The following is a 17,165-nucleotide window of genomic DNA, read 5'->3' as shown; positions in this document are numbered from 1 at the left end:
CCTCCCCACTACCTGAAGAAAACTAGAGCACTGATCAAAGGTTCCCACGACTGAGGATTTTTCTCGATTGTCAGCAGCTCTAAGTTGCTGACATGAAGCCGTTTTTCTTCTTCTGACCATAGACCTGAAAGCTGATGATTCCCCAAAGTGGCACCCCAAGCTTTCATGGAAGCATCAGAAAACCATGGGAGGTCTGGGCTCCACACCTGAAGACTAATCCCTGACAGAAGTCTAGAGCGCTTGTTCCACCACTCGAGGGTTTCCCTAAGGAATGCAGGACAGTGATAAGTGTCTGGTTGAGAAGACCTGTCCCAAAATTGCCTGAAGTAAAAGTGCACCAGCCTCATCCTCAACTGGGCCAGAACTAATTTCTCAAGGGAGGCTAAGTGACCCACGAGAGTGAGCACTGTATGGCCGTCAAGGGCCTTAAGGGTCGAAATCTTGCTAGCAGAGACAGAAAATTGTTGACCCATTTCTCTGTCCAAAAAGCCCAAAAAGTCTGAGAGTCTATGCTCATCCCTAGGTATGAGTTGGACTGCAATGGACAGGACCAACTTCCTGTGATTTGCATGACTCCCTAAGTTTCTTGTAACATGAAGAAGAATGTCCACAATGGTCATCAAGTTATTCTGCCGAATGGCAGCTAGAACTGTACTGGAAGACTCCACCAACAATGAAGTCAGATGTAAGAACTTGTTTAGATTGGAAAAATCGAGGACTGGCCTCCATCCCCCAATGCTTCGGGAACAAGGTACAGATGGTTGTAAAATCCTGGAAACAAATCTGCCACTTGCTTTATTGCCAACTTGCTTAGCAGCATCTTGATAACCTGGTACAGAATCTGGAACTTTTCCAGATGATGTGGGTATGAACAGAAAGCTAATGGAACAGCAGAGAGAGGTGGACCTGCCACAGAACCTTCACCAACCATCGACCCATCCCTGGATTCTGCCAGTTGGTGACACAGCCCCGACTGGGACTTGAGGATTATTCAAGTCAATCCTTGCCACCTTTTTGAGGTTTGCCCCATTCCTTTGAAGGACTGTAAAAAGAAAGGGCTTCTGGAACCCAGAGGAAGAAGGCTGAGTATGGTTTTCAGTAATCCTTCGGGCCAGCCCTAGGAGAGCTGTTAATCAGCTCAGTGGTCTGGTAAAACTAAGCTATACTTACTTTTTTTTCAGCCTTAAATTTGGTTTGAAGGGCAGCGAAAAGAGAGGGAGCTGGATGTTTCTCAGCAGCTCTATAAGCCTGAGCTAAGTATTCCCTATTCTCTGAAGTTTTACATATTCCAGAATGGTTTGAAACACCTCAGGACTAAGCAAGGGACCCAGAGGATGTTCAAAAATAGTAGTTGCTTCCTGAAATGATGAAACCTGACACTTCAAAAAAGAGCAAAGTTGCTCACGATGCTTAAGAACTGCAATGGTAAATGCATGAGCTGCTTCACCTGAAGTTGAAGTACCAGTAATAGTCTTAACAAGGCATCCATCAAAATCTTAAGCTTCCCTGAGCTTAGTGACTCCTTCAGGGGAAAAAAATATTTTTTATTCATTTAAGGATTTTGCTGCAGCAGATAACACCTCTAAAAGGAGAAACAAAGAGCGTTGAAGAGATTCTGCTTCGGAAGAAGACAAACAACTTCCCAGTATCCAAACCTCATGTTTCATAAGGTCTCGAGGAGCAAAAAGACTAGCATCTTTGACAAGAGAAGTATGACTAAGAGGCATAGACTGTATAAAAAAAAAAAAAAAAAAAAGATACCCTACAAGACTTCATAAAAGGAGGGACTGCAAAAGAAGCATTTCTAAAACTCGTCCTGTGTACTCGAGAACAAACAATTACGTCAAATTCCAGCCTTGACCGAATCTCTAAGGGATACTTTCATACCAGCGACAGCAGAAGCAGCACCTATGGCTGCAAGGAGAGAATGTCATTCAACAGGAGCGAATTTGGTAAAAAGGTGAGGAAATAATGAAGCTCCTTTGGTTCAAAGTTTAAAAGCTGAGGGGGAATCTCAATCATTATCATCAAGACCACCAGGCATATCTGTGGCAGCAGAAACAGCATATCTGGCAGTAAATCAGCCATTAGTTGTCTGAACTAGAGGAGACAGGCAGTGACACTTCAGGCAGGTGCAAATGAGGCAACTGTAACATTGGAAAAAGGTGAATGGCCATCCCATACACAGGTAGGGTCAGCCAGTCAGTGACAGTACTCAACAACTCACCAGACATGGGAAGGTGCAATGTCACCGCAGATGGCTCAACCCTTGCAAGCTTGTGCATTTCTCTCCTAACCAAAAACGGTAATAAGGTTTTCAAACCTACCAGTAATGATATTCTCTGTCTGAATGGAGACAGGAGGACAGGGCGTGTTTACAGCCAGGTGGAATCTAAGTACAGACCATTACAACTGGAGCTGAGAGAGAAAAAGAAATGTCACTAGTAGGTAAAGGATTCCTGGGAGAATGGCAATGGGATATAAAATTCAGCTAAGCGCTGGGATCTATGAGGTCATTCAGTGCTGAAAGAGAAATTAAAAGTAAAAAGTTTTAAAGGTGTAACAGGAGGAAAACCTTGCAGTTGCATTATTAAACAATTGTTAGGAGAGGTAGAAAATAAAGATGGAAGAAAGATTATATGAATGGATGCACAGTAAAATGAATGAAAGGGGTTGCAGCTAGGGACCAAAGGAATGCTACAAGAACCTTAAGTAATGTCTACAGTGTACTGAGTGAGGTTCTCTGATGGCACTACCCTCCTGCAAGGATAAAGGATTTCTGGGAGAAGATGGAGGAAAAGGAGAAACCTCAATTCCTAGGAGGAATAAGAATACTGAAAGTTACGGGTTTTATCTTAACAACCAGTTTCACATACACTTCTGTAAGCTTAGACCTATCTGGGTGCCTAACATTTACTCTCTCAAAAGATGGCAACAGAGAAGGTGACACAAAATGAAAGCCTTTGTCTTTCCGCCTAACGAAACACACTTTTGGCGAACATTTAAAACAAGCAATCGGCAGAGCATGAGAGGCAGGAGTCAATGTACACAGAACCTCTTCCCAAAATACCTCTTGGTTCCCGGTAAGGAAGCAGGGCAGCCTACAGACAAGCACCTACCGCCACCTTACCTCTCAAAGGGGAACACATAGTAGTGTTAAATCCTGATTTAACAAGTTGCTTACACAATCTATAGGACTCCTTTCATTTAAAATATTTAACATTAGCTTACATATTTCCTATTTTGTCTAAGATACGCACTCATTACACCTGTCACCTACATCGCAAGTCATTCCCTGAATGCATCCTATTAAGACAACTATCTGTTAAGCATAACTTTACAAACCTATCTCCACTACTGCCGATGACAGACATCTTATGTGGATAGAAAACCAAATGAAATGCAACAACTTTACCACAAAAAAAGCCAAAAAACAAACTCCTGAAAAACCACACTTGCATTAACAATGGCAGAAAAAGTTTTTCTGAATATAAGGTAAACACTCCAGTCTCACCTGGTGGGGGTAGGTGAGCCAGATGGCAACTGTCATACAGGACTTCAGACAATTAATCTTAATTTTTTCACACTTGCTAAACATGCTGGCGCAAGTTTTAATAGCTATATTAATAGTTGGTAAGATTCATTGCAAATAACCAAGATTATGATGTCAGTTAATTTCTATTATTCATAAATATTTGATAAGGCAAAAGTGTCAACATTAAATTACCTCAGCGCCATCTCTAAAATAAAAAAAACTAAGGTTCCATAAACTTGAATGCTCACTGCTTTCCACTGCACTGATGCTAACACCAATAATTTAATATACTGCATTCATGCCCATGCCTCTCTTCATAGTGTTGAAGTTTAATATAACATAAATCAACGGTAAAGCATTTCAATAGAGGAAAACCACTGTAGCAATGAACCAATTTTCTATTTCTTACTTTTACCCTAATCTCGGACATTTCAGGTATTACTAACACACCATAATCATGAGTCACTTTGGATTCTCCTCCAGAATGAGCTACTTCATGTTAAGCTGTCAAATATTGGTTGAGGTACTGGGTACTATTTTCAAAGTTTCATTCTACTTTTTCCAAGTATAATCTAAAGAATTTATACAACCATTCACCTACTATTGAACATTGTTACATCCCAGAACTTTTAGTAGTTCTATCATACTCTTGGTACTAAGGATTCTTATGTTACCAAGAAACTCATCAATGGCTATCAACACAAGAGCTAAATGTATCGGTATACTAGAGGCAAGTTTGCAGTAATTCAACAGATGATAAATTAACATAGTTATCTGCCTAATGTTAAAAACCTACTCTGGTGGCTGAACACGCATTATTCTCATGTTAATCCACATTATTCATTGTTCCTTCTTTCAAGTATGAAATGCTGATATATTATGTTCATGCAGGATGGCTAATCTTGAGTAACACTGTCAAAAATTCTAAATTTTCTATTCAACATAAGCACAATACCAGCTTTCCAATAATTACCTTTCTAAATGTCAAGCTTTTTTTTATATCACATACCATCCTTCCAAGAATTACCTCTCTAAATAGCAAAATGCTTTTTTCTGATGCTAATTCAAGCTACATATATTGAAATTATGGTTCTATTATCAGGACATTCAAACCATATGATCTTCCAACATCTACATAAAAAACAAACAAAATAAAAAATCATTTATAGCACCTCCTGCTAACACAAGAAAATTGGGCATGATGCAAGTGTCCTATAAATTCTAAAATTTATAAAAGTATGCATCAAAAGGAAAATGTTAGTAGAAATAGTTACAAATCAGATGAATTTTCCCTTACTACTCCCAATATACCAACTCTACCAAAATTGCCAGCAAAGCAAATTGAACTAATTTTCTTTCTACCTCAACCCCTAATTTCAGAAGCATTGAAGTCAATTTATACCTATTTAGGCTGTCCACCAATTTTTCCCTTACCATCATGTTTAGTGTAAGTTATGCAAACTGTATACAGTATATAGCCTTTTTTCACACATGTATGCAATGCAATAACATTCAAATGATTACACTATTCTGAGAACTTTCAACAAACCCTCTAAAGTTGATCCCTAATTACAATAAGCTCAACAAAACTAAATGGTGAAGAAAGTTTACATTTACATAATGTCACAGTTTTATCATCAGCAATATTTCTACTAATTTCGTAAGTTGAATTGTAACAAAATCATCAGTAATAGAACTGAAGTTGTGATGATGCTTCACAGTGACAAAAAAAAAAAAAAAAATTAATTTCCTTCAAATTGGATTTTTAGCCATTCAGAACTCTCTCTAACTAAACCTACATATGTTAATCTTGATTACCCAATAGGTTTTCAAATCTTCTGTGAAGGTACCTTCCCTACAATGAAAACCATTTAGACTAAGAGCTACACAATACATTCCAAGTAATGTTTCTAGAATGGTAATGTACTTGCCCTTATTAAATTATTGAACTACAATTTCTATCATTTATTAAAAAAATCACTGTCTAAAATAACGTAACAATAAAATTATATAAAAAAATTTACTACACTGTTCACAACACAACTTCAAGTGAAGGCAATAAAAACACTTATTTCTACAATACTTACATAACCACCAGGCTGTCCTCCATAGGGGGGCTGAGCACTGTATGGTGGAGGATTGGCAGGAGGGTACCCCATTCCTGGCTGTGGGGGATATCCCATGTTAGGTGGAGGCTGGCTTGGATATCCTGGGTTTGGGGCACCGGGAACTGCCCAACCAGGATTCTGTGCTTTGTTTGGGTCCACAGGATATGGGGCTGCCATTCTGTTTAAATATAAGTGAGCAACATTAACAAGCCATCTACAAGCAGAACATGGTATCAGAAATTTGTCTTGAAATAGGAAAAAAGCTGACACTGAAGGTAGAGTACATAGTGGAACTTACATATAAATATGAACTGTTATATCTCCATATGTGTCAACATGTAAGACATTTGTGAGGTCTATAAAATGGGTGCAAGAAACAATTACCATACATAACCACAGAACTTTTTTCTTATTCCCATCTCTACTTTCTACCATGCCTGAGCTAAACAATAACTGACAAATTGTACCATCTGTACCAGTTTCCTTTTCTAAAAACCATCTTGCATTTGTCCTGGAAACTTATTAACAAACATCAAGAATGAGAACTAATCAAGCCAAAGTAAAGTATTTAAAGGACAGAAACAGCACAATATGTATGAATGACATTAAAATGGCATTCAAACGGTTAAAAACAGTTTGCTTTTGACTGCTACAGCTTTTAGCAGACACGCTAGAGCGCTATGGAATACAAGGATATAGCATTTTTTGTTGTTCCTGACATGACATTGTTTTACGGGTCCAGGTATTAAATAATAATAATAAAACAATTACATGGGAAAGAATTCAGAGAACCAAAACAATTACCATGAACATTAAAGTTAACATGGAATCAACGAGTTTTTTTCTGTCCATTTACTTGTAAATGTAATCTTCCTCTAGCCCTCAATTTTTAAGGGAGGTAAGTGTAAGAGTTCAAAATAAGTAAAGAAAAAGCACAACTACAGTACTACCTTAAAATCAACAAGAAACTTAAAACACGCTATTGTATTTATGTATGACAAAAAATCTTTATCAGCAGCAAATGAAAATTGCTTAAGTGACTGACATTATGGTGGCATTTGGAAGTCTGAGTTTGTGTGACTGAATTTTAGTTTTTACCATTTTGATTTTTTTATTATGTTTATTTTATGAGTTTTTCTTCTGAATGTCTGATGCAAATGTTTTTTCTTTTTGTAGTTTGCTTGAGCGAGATACTGTTAAGATTTGGCTCCACTTCCCTTCACCTATAGTGTAATCTTTTTCCACTGGCTTCGATGGTAGAGAATCTTGGGTGACTAGGCAGTAACAGGAAACAAGGTGTTCTTCACTTGTCTACTAAATGCTTGCTCTGCTTTGCAGCAAGTATCATCTATAAATCAGTTGTGTGAACCCAGAGTCTGATTTGTTCAAGTTCCCGGTGGGAATTGATAATCAAAACATTTCCAAGTGATTGTTGTAGATGTATTCCAAGGAAATTAAAAACATTGAGATGAATCAGTGTGTGAATCAGGCTGACAGTGAAGTTGTATACTAAATCAATGCTGGCAAATCCCAAGTAGACCTGATAAAGATTAATCTCTCAAGTGTGCACTCACCTACCCTACCCTACCTGTAGTCACTTCCGGAAATAGTAACATAGCGAAGAAAAAATGGAAGAGCTCATAGTAGCTTAGTTAAAATAGATGAAATAATCGTCTGAAAAACCATTACACGAGTTAACTATAATATTAAGATTGATGAATTAGATTAAGGTTCTTTGGATTGCTGTGGGAAAACTATAGTATTAAGATTGATAAATCAGGCTAAGCACTGTATTGCTAAGGATGGTTGATAAGCTGTAGTATTAAGGTTCATAATTTTGTACCTCACTACTAATCTAATATCTTTTGTGTATACATCGTTTGGTTGATATTGTATGCAGTTGGAGTATTTTGTTTTTTCCTGCAGTATTAAGATTGCAGTTAAGATACGTTTTGATGAACTATAGTGTTAAGAATAGGTTAAAGTAATAAATAGGTTAAGAAAAGTCAGAGTTTTATTACAGTAGTAACCTCTAAATTTGTTCCCATCATCCTTCACTATTTGTGTAAAAGAAAAAGCCCCTACAAAATTGAAAATCCAGCTGCATAAGCAATTGGTATGGCTCTCTAATACTTAGTACGGCAGTACCACAAAACTGAACTCTCCTGGAAGTAATGATAAATTAAATTACTAATCCAGTTTTATTATAACTTAATTTTAATCTCCACATACAAAACTACTTCAGGTTGTATTAATGAAAATCTACTTCATTCATAAGCTCAAAAACATATTTGTCTTCACTTTTCAACATTGCCATATTAACTGGAAAGTACTACGAAACATTTATTACAGTGGTAAGCTTATTACAGTGGTAAGCTAATGAAGTTCATATAGGAAAACCATGTACTAATGTACTAATTGTGCTACACTACATTACAATACAAATTTTAAAATAAATACTGCAGATGAGAGAGAGAGAGAGAGAGAGAGAGAGAGAGAGAGAATGGTGTGTGTGCAATATTTCAACTATTACTTCACTACTGTACACATGTACTGTACTTGTAAAGAAAATGAAATTATCTTCTTGGGCATATGCTGAATTATCAATTCAAAATACGATAACTTCCATGGTAATAAAGTTAGCCTCTTGCCTGATTAGAGTACTGTATGTTCTTGCCTGATTAGAGTACTGTATGTTCAAACATCTATTAAATGTAAATAACAATCCACGCGCCACAGAGATAAGCTCAAGTGCAGTGGAGATGGTATCAATCACTTCACACAAGACCCTTGAAATTTATGCCTATCACTGTCACTGACTGAGAAGCTGTAACCTTCCTCATTAACTCCTAAAATAGTATTTTCTCTAATAAACCAGATGATGTTCTAGCTAATATTTTAAACATTCTTGGTATTATTTTATACACCCCATGTAGTATACCATCTTCACAAAACAGATAAGCCCTACTTTAGAAAGCTGAATGTTTCCTCTATTAGTCAGACTGGTGCAGAATTTGCCAAAAATCAATAGTGAAGGTAACAATAAACTTCCTATACAATATAGCAAGTCAATTTATTGTGACAAGTTATAATGTCCTAGCAGTAGATCTATGGTTAATACTGCAGCTGGACTTTAAATTAACTGTGGTCTTAATTTTTAGTCAAATATTATACAGATAACATACAATATACTTAGTAACTAGAAATACACTGGTGAATTTAATTTACGATTGAATCAATTATTCTATAAAAAAAATATATACATACAGTACAGCAACCCTTTCAAATATGACCTAGAGTATCCTAATTTCCCCATCTATAACTTTGTTCTAATTGCCACTAAATTTGATTGTAAATTTACAGTCACTATACACACTCCTTAATGGTTCTGTAAAGACAGATGCCACATTCATATTTAAGTTCCCAAGAATAAAATTGAGGTAAGAGGGACACATACAGTAATGCAATTTTTCAGATTTTAGATTCTAATCCCACATCCTAACATTATTTGACAACAGGAACATTTACAATGTAACTGCAACATACTGTGCACTGGATGTCTTGTGCATACATCAGTTTGTAATGTGTAGTGGATGCCCTGTGAGTATGCATCAGTTACTAAGTCTTGCAATCTTTGGGTAATCATGCTCTTAAAATTAGAACACACTCTTAACTGGGAAGGTCCATTTTAAATTACCTTTTCTTTTTCATAGAAGGCAAAACTCCAGATAATTCCCCAAACTTAACACACACCACACGCTCTACCTCGATCTGGCATTAATAGAAGAATTAAAAATTCATAAAAAAGGCGAAGAGAATCTTGTCTTTCTTGCAACACTGGTTCTTAGTCAACACTCAAAGCTATGGTACACTGAGACTGCACTGGGCACAGTCTTCAAGCAGTATTATTGTTAAAAGCAGGCGATAAAAATATATGAAATTAGCATACTCTAGCTTGAGTGAATGCTAACGTAATGAATAATTTACAGAATAATTCTATCTATCATTCAATTACTTACCATTTCTGCAACATTAAATATACTGAGTGTTGTACAGAATAATTTAATTTTAAAGTAATTAAGAATAAACTGCTATAGTCCCAGAAAAGAACAAAAGAATAAAATAAAATTTAAAAACAGAAATACTTAAGGGCAAATAGAAAAAAAACTGCCAAACATAAATAGGCTAACTGTCCTAACCAAACTCCTCAAAACATGAGAAATATTACAGATGAAAGACAAACCCAGCGAGAAAATAAAAGATAATGTCAACGAAGGATTAACAAGTAGAGATCAAGGGTTTACAACAGACGATGGGTCACAGTTCCACTGACTGCCAAACAATATTACAAGACTGCTTACTGAGATACCTAATGCTACTTTTGCTGTACATATAATAAAGCAATTTAATACACATATTAGCACAATTACTTTATAATTACAGAGCTGATTCATCTGAGAGAATTAGGAACACGGCTACTAAAACTCCACCACCTACTAATTAAACTAGAAACTATTTATTTAGGAGGCTAAACAGAAAAATCTTTTCTTTCAATAGTATGAATACTCATGGAAATGAGAACCAAAGATTAAGAACTTGAACAAAAGGACACAGCAACTATTAGAATTCATCTTTAATTTACTTTTCTATTGATACAGCTCTGCTATCGGTGAGAATATAGTTTTTATTGGTTGGACGAGTCTTGACATGAACACAAGGCCTACTTATCCCTTTCAAACCTAATCAGATTGCCCACCACAAAAGCAAGGGCAGGTGCTGGTTTATCTAAACCAACCCGCCACGAGAATTAATCATTAATAATTTGCCATTAGGCGTTTCTTAAACCTAATCAGGATAAACTAACCTGGGGTCTAAAACATTCAAGCAAACATGCAAGATAAATACTGTACATTTATTTTTGGTTCCAGTAATTACAATAACCACAACCTACTACGCAAAAATAACTATAAAAATTAATCCATTTCATAGTACTGTACTTGTAATGAGACTAACTACATTAAACACTAAGTTTAATAATGAAACAATGCAATAATGTAAAAACGATATGGAGTACATTAAAAAGAGAGAGGACAAAGGAACAGTTATAGCCTTGCCTAAACCAAGAACTTTTATACAGTACTTATCCATAACTCACATTGAAAACAATTTACAACACAATTAAAGTTCAACTTGATTACTATTCCTACTTCAGTAAAATCAACAGCTACAGAGGGCATGTCACCATCTCTTAATTTTCAAGATTCATAAAACCAGCAGAATGAAATATTTTTACTAGCATGATAATATTGGAGTAGTTTAGGTATGGAAGTACATTTGCAAGTTGCTTGCTAACAGTTCAAACAAAGCCATTTCATTTTGAAACAAGATCCTCAAAAGGTAATGACCCTTCTGTTGACAAACTTTTAATATGTGCAATATATTAAAAGTTTGTCAACATTATGCATCATGTGGGTCATGATCGTACAATATTGTGGTAAATATCCAAAGTACAGTAATGTTCATTTTGTGGCATTTTAAACAGCACCTGGACATGTTCTGGACTTCCTGTAACTAGAATCACTTAAGTAACCATAGTGCTGCTAATTAAAGATAATTGACATTTTTCTCAGATATAGCACCTAAAGTTTTTTATAAGGGATATAGGCTACCTTCAGCAAAAGCTGGAGCATGGCAACAAGGGGGCTAACAAACAGCAGGAGAATGTGTACTGCAGGGTGCCATCAACTTACTCAACTGCCAGCATTTGCTTTTTCCTTGGGCAACAAGGACAAGGGTTGGGTTGGGTGAGCCTTCAAGTAGCCTAATTATAGAAAATGCAAATTCTACTATTTGCAATGTTCCAACATTAATACAATTCTTTGTCCATTGTAGAAAGAAGCACTTCTCAAGTGGAGGTACTGTCTGAAGAACAATACTGTACTGGTAGCTTCAGCTTCCGAGTCATCTTCATGAAGAGGAAGGATGACTTCTATTACCGCCAGTATAGCCTGGCATATGATATCAAAGTTGACATGGCCCAACGACAGAGTTCAGTTTTCTTGTATCCTTGCTCTGGGAATTCAGAGGAGCCAAGTTTGCAACATAGAGCTTAAGATAGCAATATTATTGCAATTAAAACCAAAGATAGTTGTTCTTTAAGATGTAGGAATCATATCTATTTACTAGAGCTAGTCAAATAGAATACTTCGTTGTGTAACTCCTGTACGTCTAGCCAGACCAGTGCGTATAAGTGTTGGCTGAGAGAGAGAGAGAGAGAGAGAGAACCAGTCACCTTTCATTCATCTAACCTTTGGACATCCATGAACCTTAGATGTGCCTCTTTTCTTTTCAATGGGGTTAGGGTCACTACAAATGTTGTGGGCAATGTCTCCAAGGTGGAAAAAAAAGGGTAAAACTGGTATTGCAGTGCTAGCCACCTGCCCTCAGTACCTATGAAATCTGACTGACAGGGATGGGGCCCTCGACTAAGGTAAAGAGCCATCCCTCTCAACCGACAACTTGCACACTTTCTTGGTGATGTTACGAAGCCAGAAAAAAAGGGAATTTTAACACGCTTCTTCCTTGTGCCTACCAATATAAACTTACTATATTGTTGATACTCAGGCTTAAGATAAGTTCTGTGCAGACAGTACACCAAAACTCTTATGAGGCATAAAAGCATCTTGTTTTGAGACTTGTCTACAAAGACCTGGAGAAAAGGTTCTGAGTTTTCAGAATGAACTAGAACAATAATGCAAGATTAGGTATGGGAGGCTATTAAGCTCGCCTACTCTCTTTATCAATGCTATGGCTAGCAAGAAGACATTCTAGAGTGTGACACTTTTGTCCTGAGCATCCCTCAGGGGCTTATACAACTCCTGGGTAACACTACGGAGTATAAGAGTCACATCCCACTGAGGTATCTCAAAACCTTGGGAGTCAAGTGGAACACCCACCAAGAGGTTCCAGTTGACCAACGACCACATAAGATCATCCTTTACTTCCTGGCTGAACATCACAGGAAGCATCACAAGATCAGAAACAGGTGGGCAGTGCCTCTTAAAACCACCAATGGGGTGACCAAAAGTGGCATTATCTGACAGACAGCTCCTCCAGAGACAGCAGGTGACAGACAACTTGCCAAATCCAAACTGGTTGTTCCTTTTCAGTCACTGGCATATCATGTATTTGATGAGGTTAAATGTTTCTCCTATACTTTTGTGCAGAGATCTTACAAACTATGTATTGTATCAAGTGTTTAAAGTGGCTCAGTTTAGTTTCCAATCATGCCTAGGGTTCTAAAATTGGTGATAGAATGATTTTATGATAACTTTTTGATGTCAATTCTTTGAGTCTCCCATTAATTTCTGCTCAACAGTGCCTGGTAAACCCAATGCTCCTGTAAGAAGCCTTAAATTTAGGATCAGGTTACATGGTGGGAGTCCTTGTCAAGTAAGAACCTGTTACCATAAGTTAGATTAGGAAGCTTAGGGAATGTGCGCGCATTAACAGTATTTCTTACAATAATAATTTAATATCTCCCTTGATAGGCCCATCCTATGTCACTTCTTCTTGGAAATTATCTTTGGAAATGAATAATGGTATACACTATTACTGAAGAGTATGTTCCATTAGTTAAGGCATCTGGTAGATGAAATTTTGCTTAGGCTATAACATAACAATTATGTTTGTGTAATAGAAGTTCTATCATTTTTTACAATTACCCCACAGCCTTGGCTATAGACCTATATTTTCAAAAATAATATTCTGCTAACCCATTGTGCATGCTATATAATTAATTCTTTCATTTTTTAAACAAAATTGACCGTAATTTGTCTCTCCATACTCAAATCAACAGCCTAATGTTGTAGGGGTTGTTGGCCATCCTCTCGGAAATGTTGCCTTTGTTAAAATTATCTGTTCTACAGCATATGTGGGGATTAGCTGCATTAACAGAATGGGTTATTGTAACTATCATAATCTACCCAAGACACCACTTAGGCAGCTACAAAATATATTAGAGCACCAAGATTAGCAATGGGTATTGCATCTCAAGGCAATATTACCCATGTACTGAGTATTGGCTCCTATCATTTACCCCTATATTGTTTACATTACAATGGCTCCCTTTCAAAGCTATGACAGCCTTGCCTAAAACAGGCCTATTTGCAATTAATCAAACAGCTATCAACACTGATTGTCCAATATATTTCAAAAACTAGTTGACCATTCTTTTGCTGTATTAACAGCAAAAGAATGGTCAACTGAAGATTAGCTATACTGAACAGATGTTATAAAGTTATTTAGCCTAAGCCTAGATGCACTCCAAATGTTGGTATTCGTCCTAGAGCCTTTATATCTGCAGCCCCAAAAGTCCAAAGTAAGTTCCCTCTTGATGTTTGAACTGAACATATCAAGCCATTCAAGAAATTTTTGAAGAATTTCTTATTCACTGAGAGTTACGAGGATGTATTTGCAGTTATTAAGAAGTAACCTTTATGCTACATCTCTTAACACCTCCATACTATTGGGTATAAGACAAAAGAACCTGTGGGTCTCAAAGAGCACCTTCGGTGGATGGGGCCCAAAAAATAACGAAGCCATGGTAAATTGTAACCTGTAATACAATACTGTAATGGGGTCACCATCATGATACCAAGTGACTAGCCTACAGTCTCTCAAGTATTCGAAGATCACTAAGGTGTGGCCAGGTAGAAAAAGCAAATATAGCCATATCAACACTACTTAAATCTTTCCTTGGTAACACTAAGGAAGAGCTCTGCATGGAGATATTGTTTATTAATGAAATTTTTTGACTGAACAATACAGAAAAGGGCCTATGTAGGCTAATGCAGTTCTGGTGTGATAATCTAAGAAATGTACCAAGATAATGAGAAATTTACTGTCTTTGTTCTTGTTTTTATGTTCATCCCTGATGAGGTGGCACTAAACTTGGAGGAAGTTCCAAGGGGCTCAATGTTTAGTACCAACCCCTCTGGGATAAAAGTAAAAGCATAAACAAAAGACGGTATATTTCTCATCTTGATATATTTCTCAAATTATCTCACCTGTACTGCATCATGTACACCCTTTATATATTGTCAGGCCAAAAAATTATAAAAACAAACGAAATCTTCGTGCGGTTGTCTCCTTTACACTTACCATAAATTGTAGCGTGTAAGACAATATTAGGGTTACCATCAAGATCCCAAGTGACTTGCCTGTAGTCTGTCAAACACTTGAAGATCGCTAGGGTGTGGCCAGAGAGGAAAAGCAGTGTAGTCACATCTACCCAACTATTTATATCTTTTCCTTAGTGTTACCTAGTCCCTTGTTTATGGTTTAGCCTGAGACCTGCTATTTAGTACTGCAGTTTTTGCTTTGGCTTCCCATACGACTGTCCTGTCACAATCGCAGTTTGAGCATAATCGTTCTTTAAATAGATGGTCGGTTTAAAATTAAGACAGTAAAGTGACCACTGACCTAATTGCTCTACGCCAACCACATGTTGCGGAAACTGAGGTTTGGCAGTGTGGGTAAAAAATTATGCCCAAACTCTCATGAAAAAAAAATTAGCCTATGTCACCACTGAAAAAATCTGCATACAACTGAAGCCTACTATTGCAGCCTGATTCCTACCAGCCGCCGACCCGAATGTTTACCACCTTTGGATTATTTTTACAGTTTATATGATATTTACCCTACCATCTGTTAATTTTACATTCATCCCCAATGGGATGATGCTAAACATGGTGCCCAATCTGCATTACGGGGTGAAGTAGGCCAAGTAGTCTTTAGTTTTACAAATATCTGATGTCAAGTGACTCACAGCTACACATTACAAAACTTTCTGTAATTCTAAGCCGTGGTTCCGCGGTGAGGTAGACTATGGCAATTGACATTTTCCTTTGTTAGCTTTATTTTCAGCTTATTAAGAATTTAAAGTAATATTTTTTGGTCGTGTTGTAGCCTAAACCAATTGACCTTAGAAGACTACACGCACGGGGTAGACGATTCACGGCAGTTTCATGGTGAGTTCTCAACCCTCCATAGCTAATACAGCAAAAATTGTAACTAGTAAACACCCCTAGGCTACGTTAGGTTGGTATTTCAAGTGGTGTTTACTGGTTACAATTTTGCCATATTAGCTTTGGAGGGGGTCGGGGTACTCGTCGCAGAATGCAGGCTTATATCTATCCCGTCGTCAGTAGTGTAGTCTTCAAAGACCAATTACAGTTTACTTACAGCTGGCCGACAAAATATTACTTTAAATTCTTGTAAAGCAAGTAAAATAACATAGGAAAACGTCAACTGCCATAGTCTAGCTCACAGAGGAACCATGGCTTAGAATGACCAAACTTTCACTTGAGTAGGCTCTTCTAAGTCCTTACTTCTATCATAACAAAGAGACGTTTGTTAGGCCTAGACTGACAAGGAAATTTCTTGGGCTGATTCGTCCCACCCTATCAATCTTAGGGTATTTGAAAGACTAGGCTAGTGCCGATTTATCACATCTGCACCCAGTTTAACTCCAAGGTGGCCTCACACGACCCAGATAACCTTTGTGTTCTGAACCCAAACAGATGGGACGAACCTAGGCCTAGGGTGAGCTGACTCGGCCCACGCAATGGATAGGCCTGGACTAAATTAGGCCTCGACTAATCTTCCAGTTATGCAATGGCCGTGCTCCTACAGATGAATCATGTTGGGCGCTTAAGTGTCTCTTTTTATCAAAATTTCGACAACCAAGCAAGATGAGAATGAAATTTAAGAGATAACCATGTCGTTTAATCTAGTCACAGTCACAAGACATATTCTGGAGGATTACACCACTTTTTTTCCAAAACCTTCAATAAAGACAACGGACAATGGCCTCTCGTATTACACCCCCTACACTCTCCCACTTACACTTGCTGCTTTAAACACACGAATGGATTCACACAGACGCGAAACTACACTCACTTCAGAGGCTAAATCCGAGAAATGCGCAGAGGCCAGAGGGGAACGGTAAAGCTCTCGTAGATGTCACTGTGACGACGAAGGTTGTTATGGTTTCTGTCCGTCGTTCCTTTTCTCGTCGATAGATGGCACGGCACCCTGGCAATGACGTCATTACACTGTACGGTAGGACACATGGTTATCGAAACAATTTCTCGGCTGGTGGACCAGAACAGCTGAGAAGGAAGAAACTTAAAAGTCAGTATGCCCAGAGATCTAGTGGGAAATAAGAATTTAAAACTACTCATTTATATTTAAAAAGTGGAAGAAGATCATTAAAAATTCTGAAATTATCTTCCAGAATGGCTGGTGGCAATTGAACAGTTCCCTAGCTTCTTGAAAGCAGTGGAAGGTTGATACATCGTAAAATCTCGCGCCTTCTGAATGGGTGGTGGTGGTGCTGGTGTGTGTGTGTGTGTCTTCTCGAACACTGCAGCTGCTGTACCATTGATTTTCAAGACGCTCATCTTCCTGCAGGGTGACTGGCGCTCTTTTCTGGATGTCATATTATGTATTGTATTTTA

General features: G+C 37.5%; 1 protein-coding gene across 16 annotated transcripts in view; it reads right to left on the bottom strand.

Moving 5' to 3' along the window:
* Positions 1-16,776, bottom strand: part of LOC136844420 (protein lifeguard 3-like) — a 137,735-nt gene extending 120,959 nt beyond the window's left edge. For 2 of the 16 annotated variants that reach the window (XM_067113597.1, XM_067113607.1), the window contains exons 1-2: positions 16,606-16,738; positions 5,623-5,821 (exon numbers count right to left, since the gene is read on the bottom strand). In XM_067113597.1, coding sequence (XP_066969698.1) covers positions 5,623-5,820 — 198 coding nt within the window. In that variant the 5' untranslated portion in view covers position 5,821; positions 16,606-16,738. Of the gene's footprint in view, positions 1-5,622; positions 5,822-9,340; positions 9,410-16,551 lie in introns of those variants that run through there. The other 14 variants (XM_067113599.1, XM_067113600.1, XM_067113594.1 and 11 more) reach the window with 11 other exon arrangements.
* Between the last annotated feature and the right edge of the window lie 389 nt (positions 16,777-17,165).

This window comes from Macrobrachium rosenbergii, chromosome 12 (assembly GCF_040412425.1).
Source record: "Macrobrachium rosenbergii isolate ZJJX-2024 chromosome 12, ASM4041242v1, whole genome shotgun sequence".
Taxonomy (NCBI): Eukaryota; Metazoa; Arthropoda; class Malacostraca; order Decapoda; family Palaemonidae; genus Macrobrachium; species Macrobrachium rosenbergii.
The sequence above is the reverse complement of the archived record's forward strand: the minus strand, read 5'-3'. Positions and strand labels throughout refer to the sequence as shown.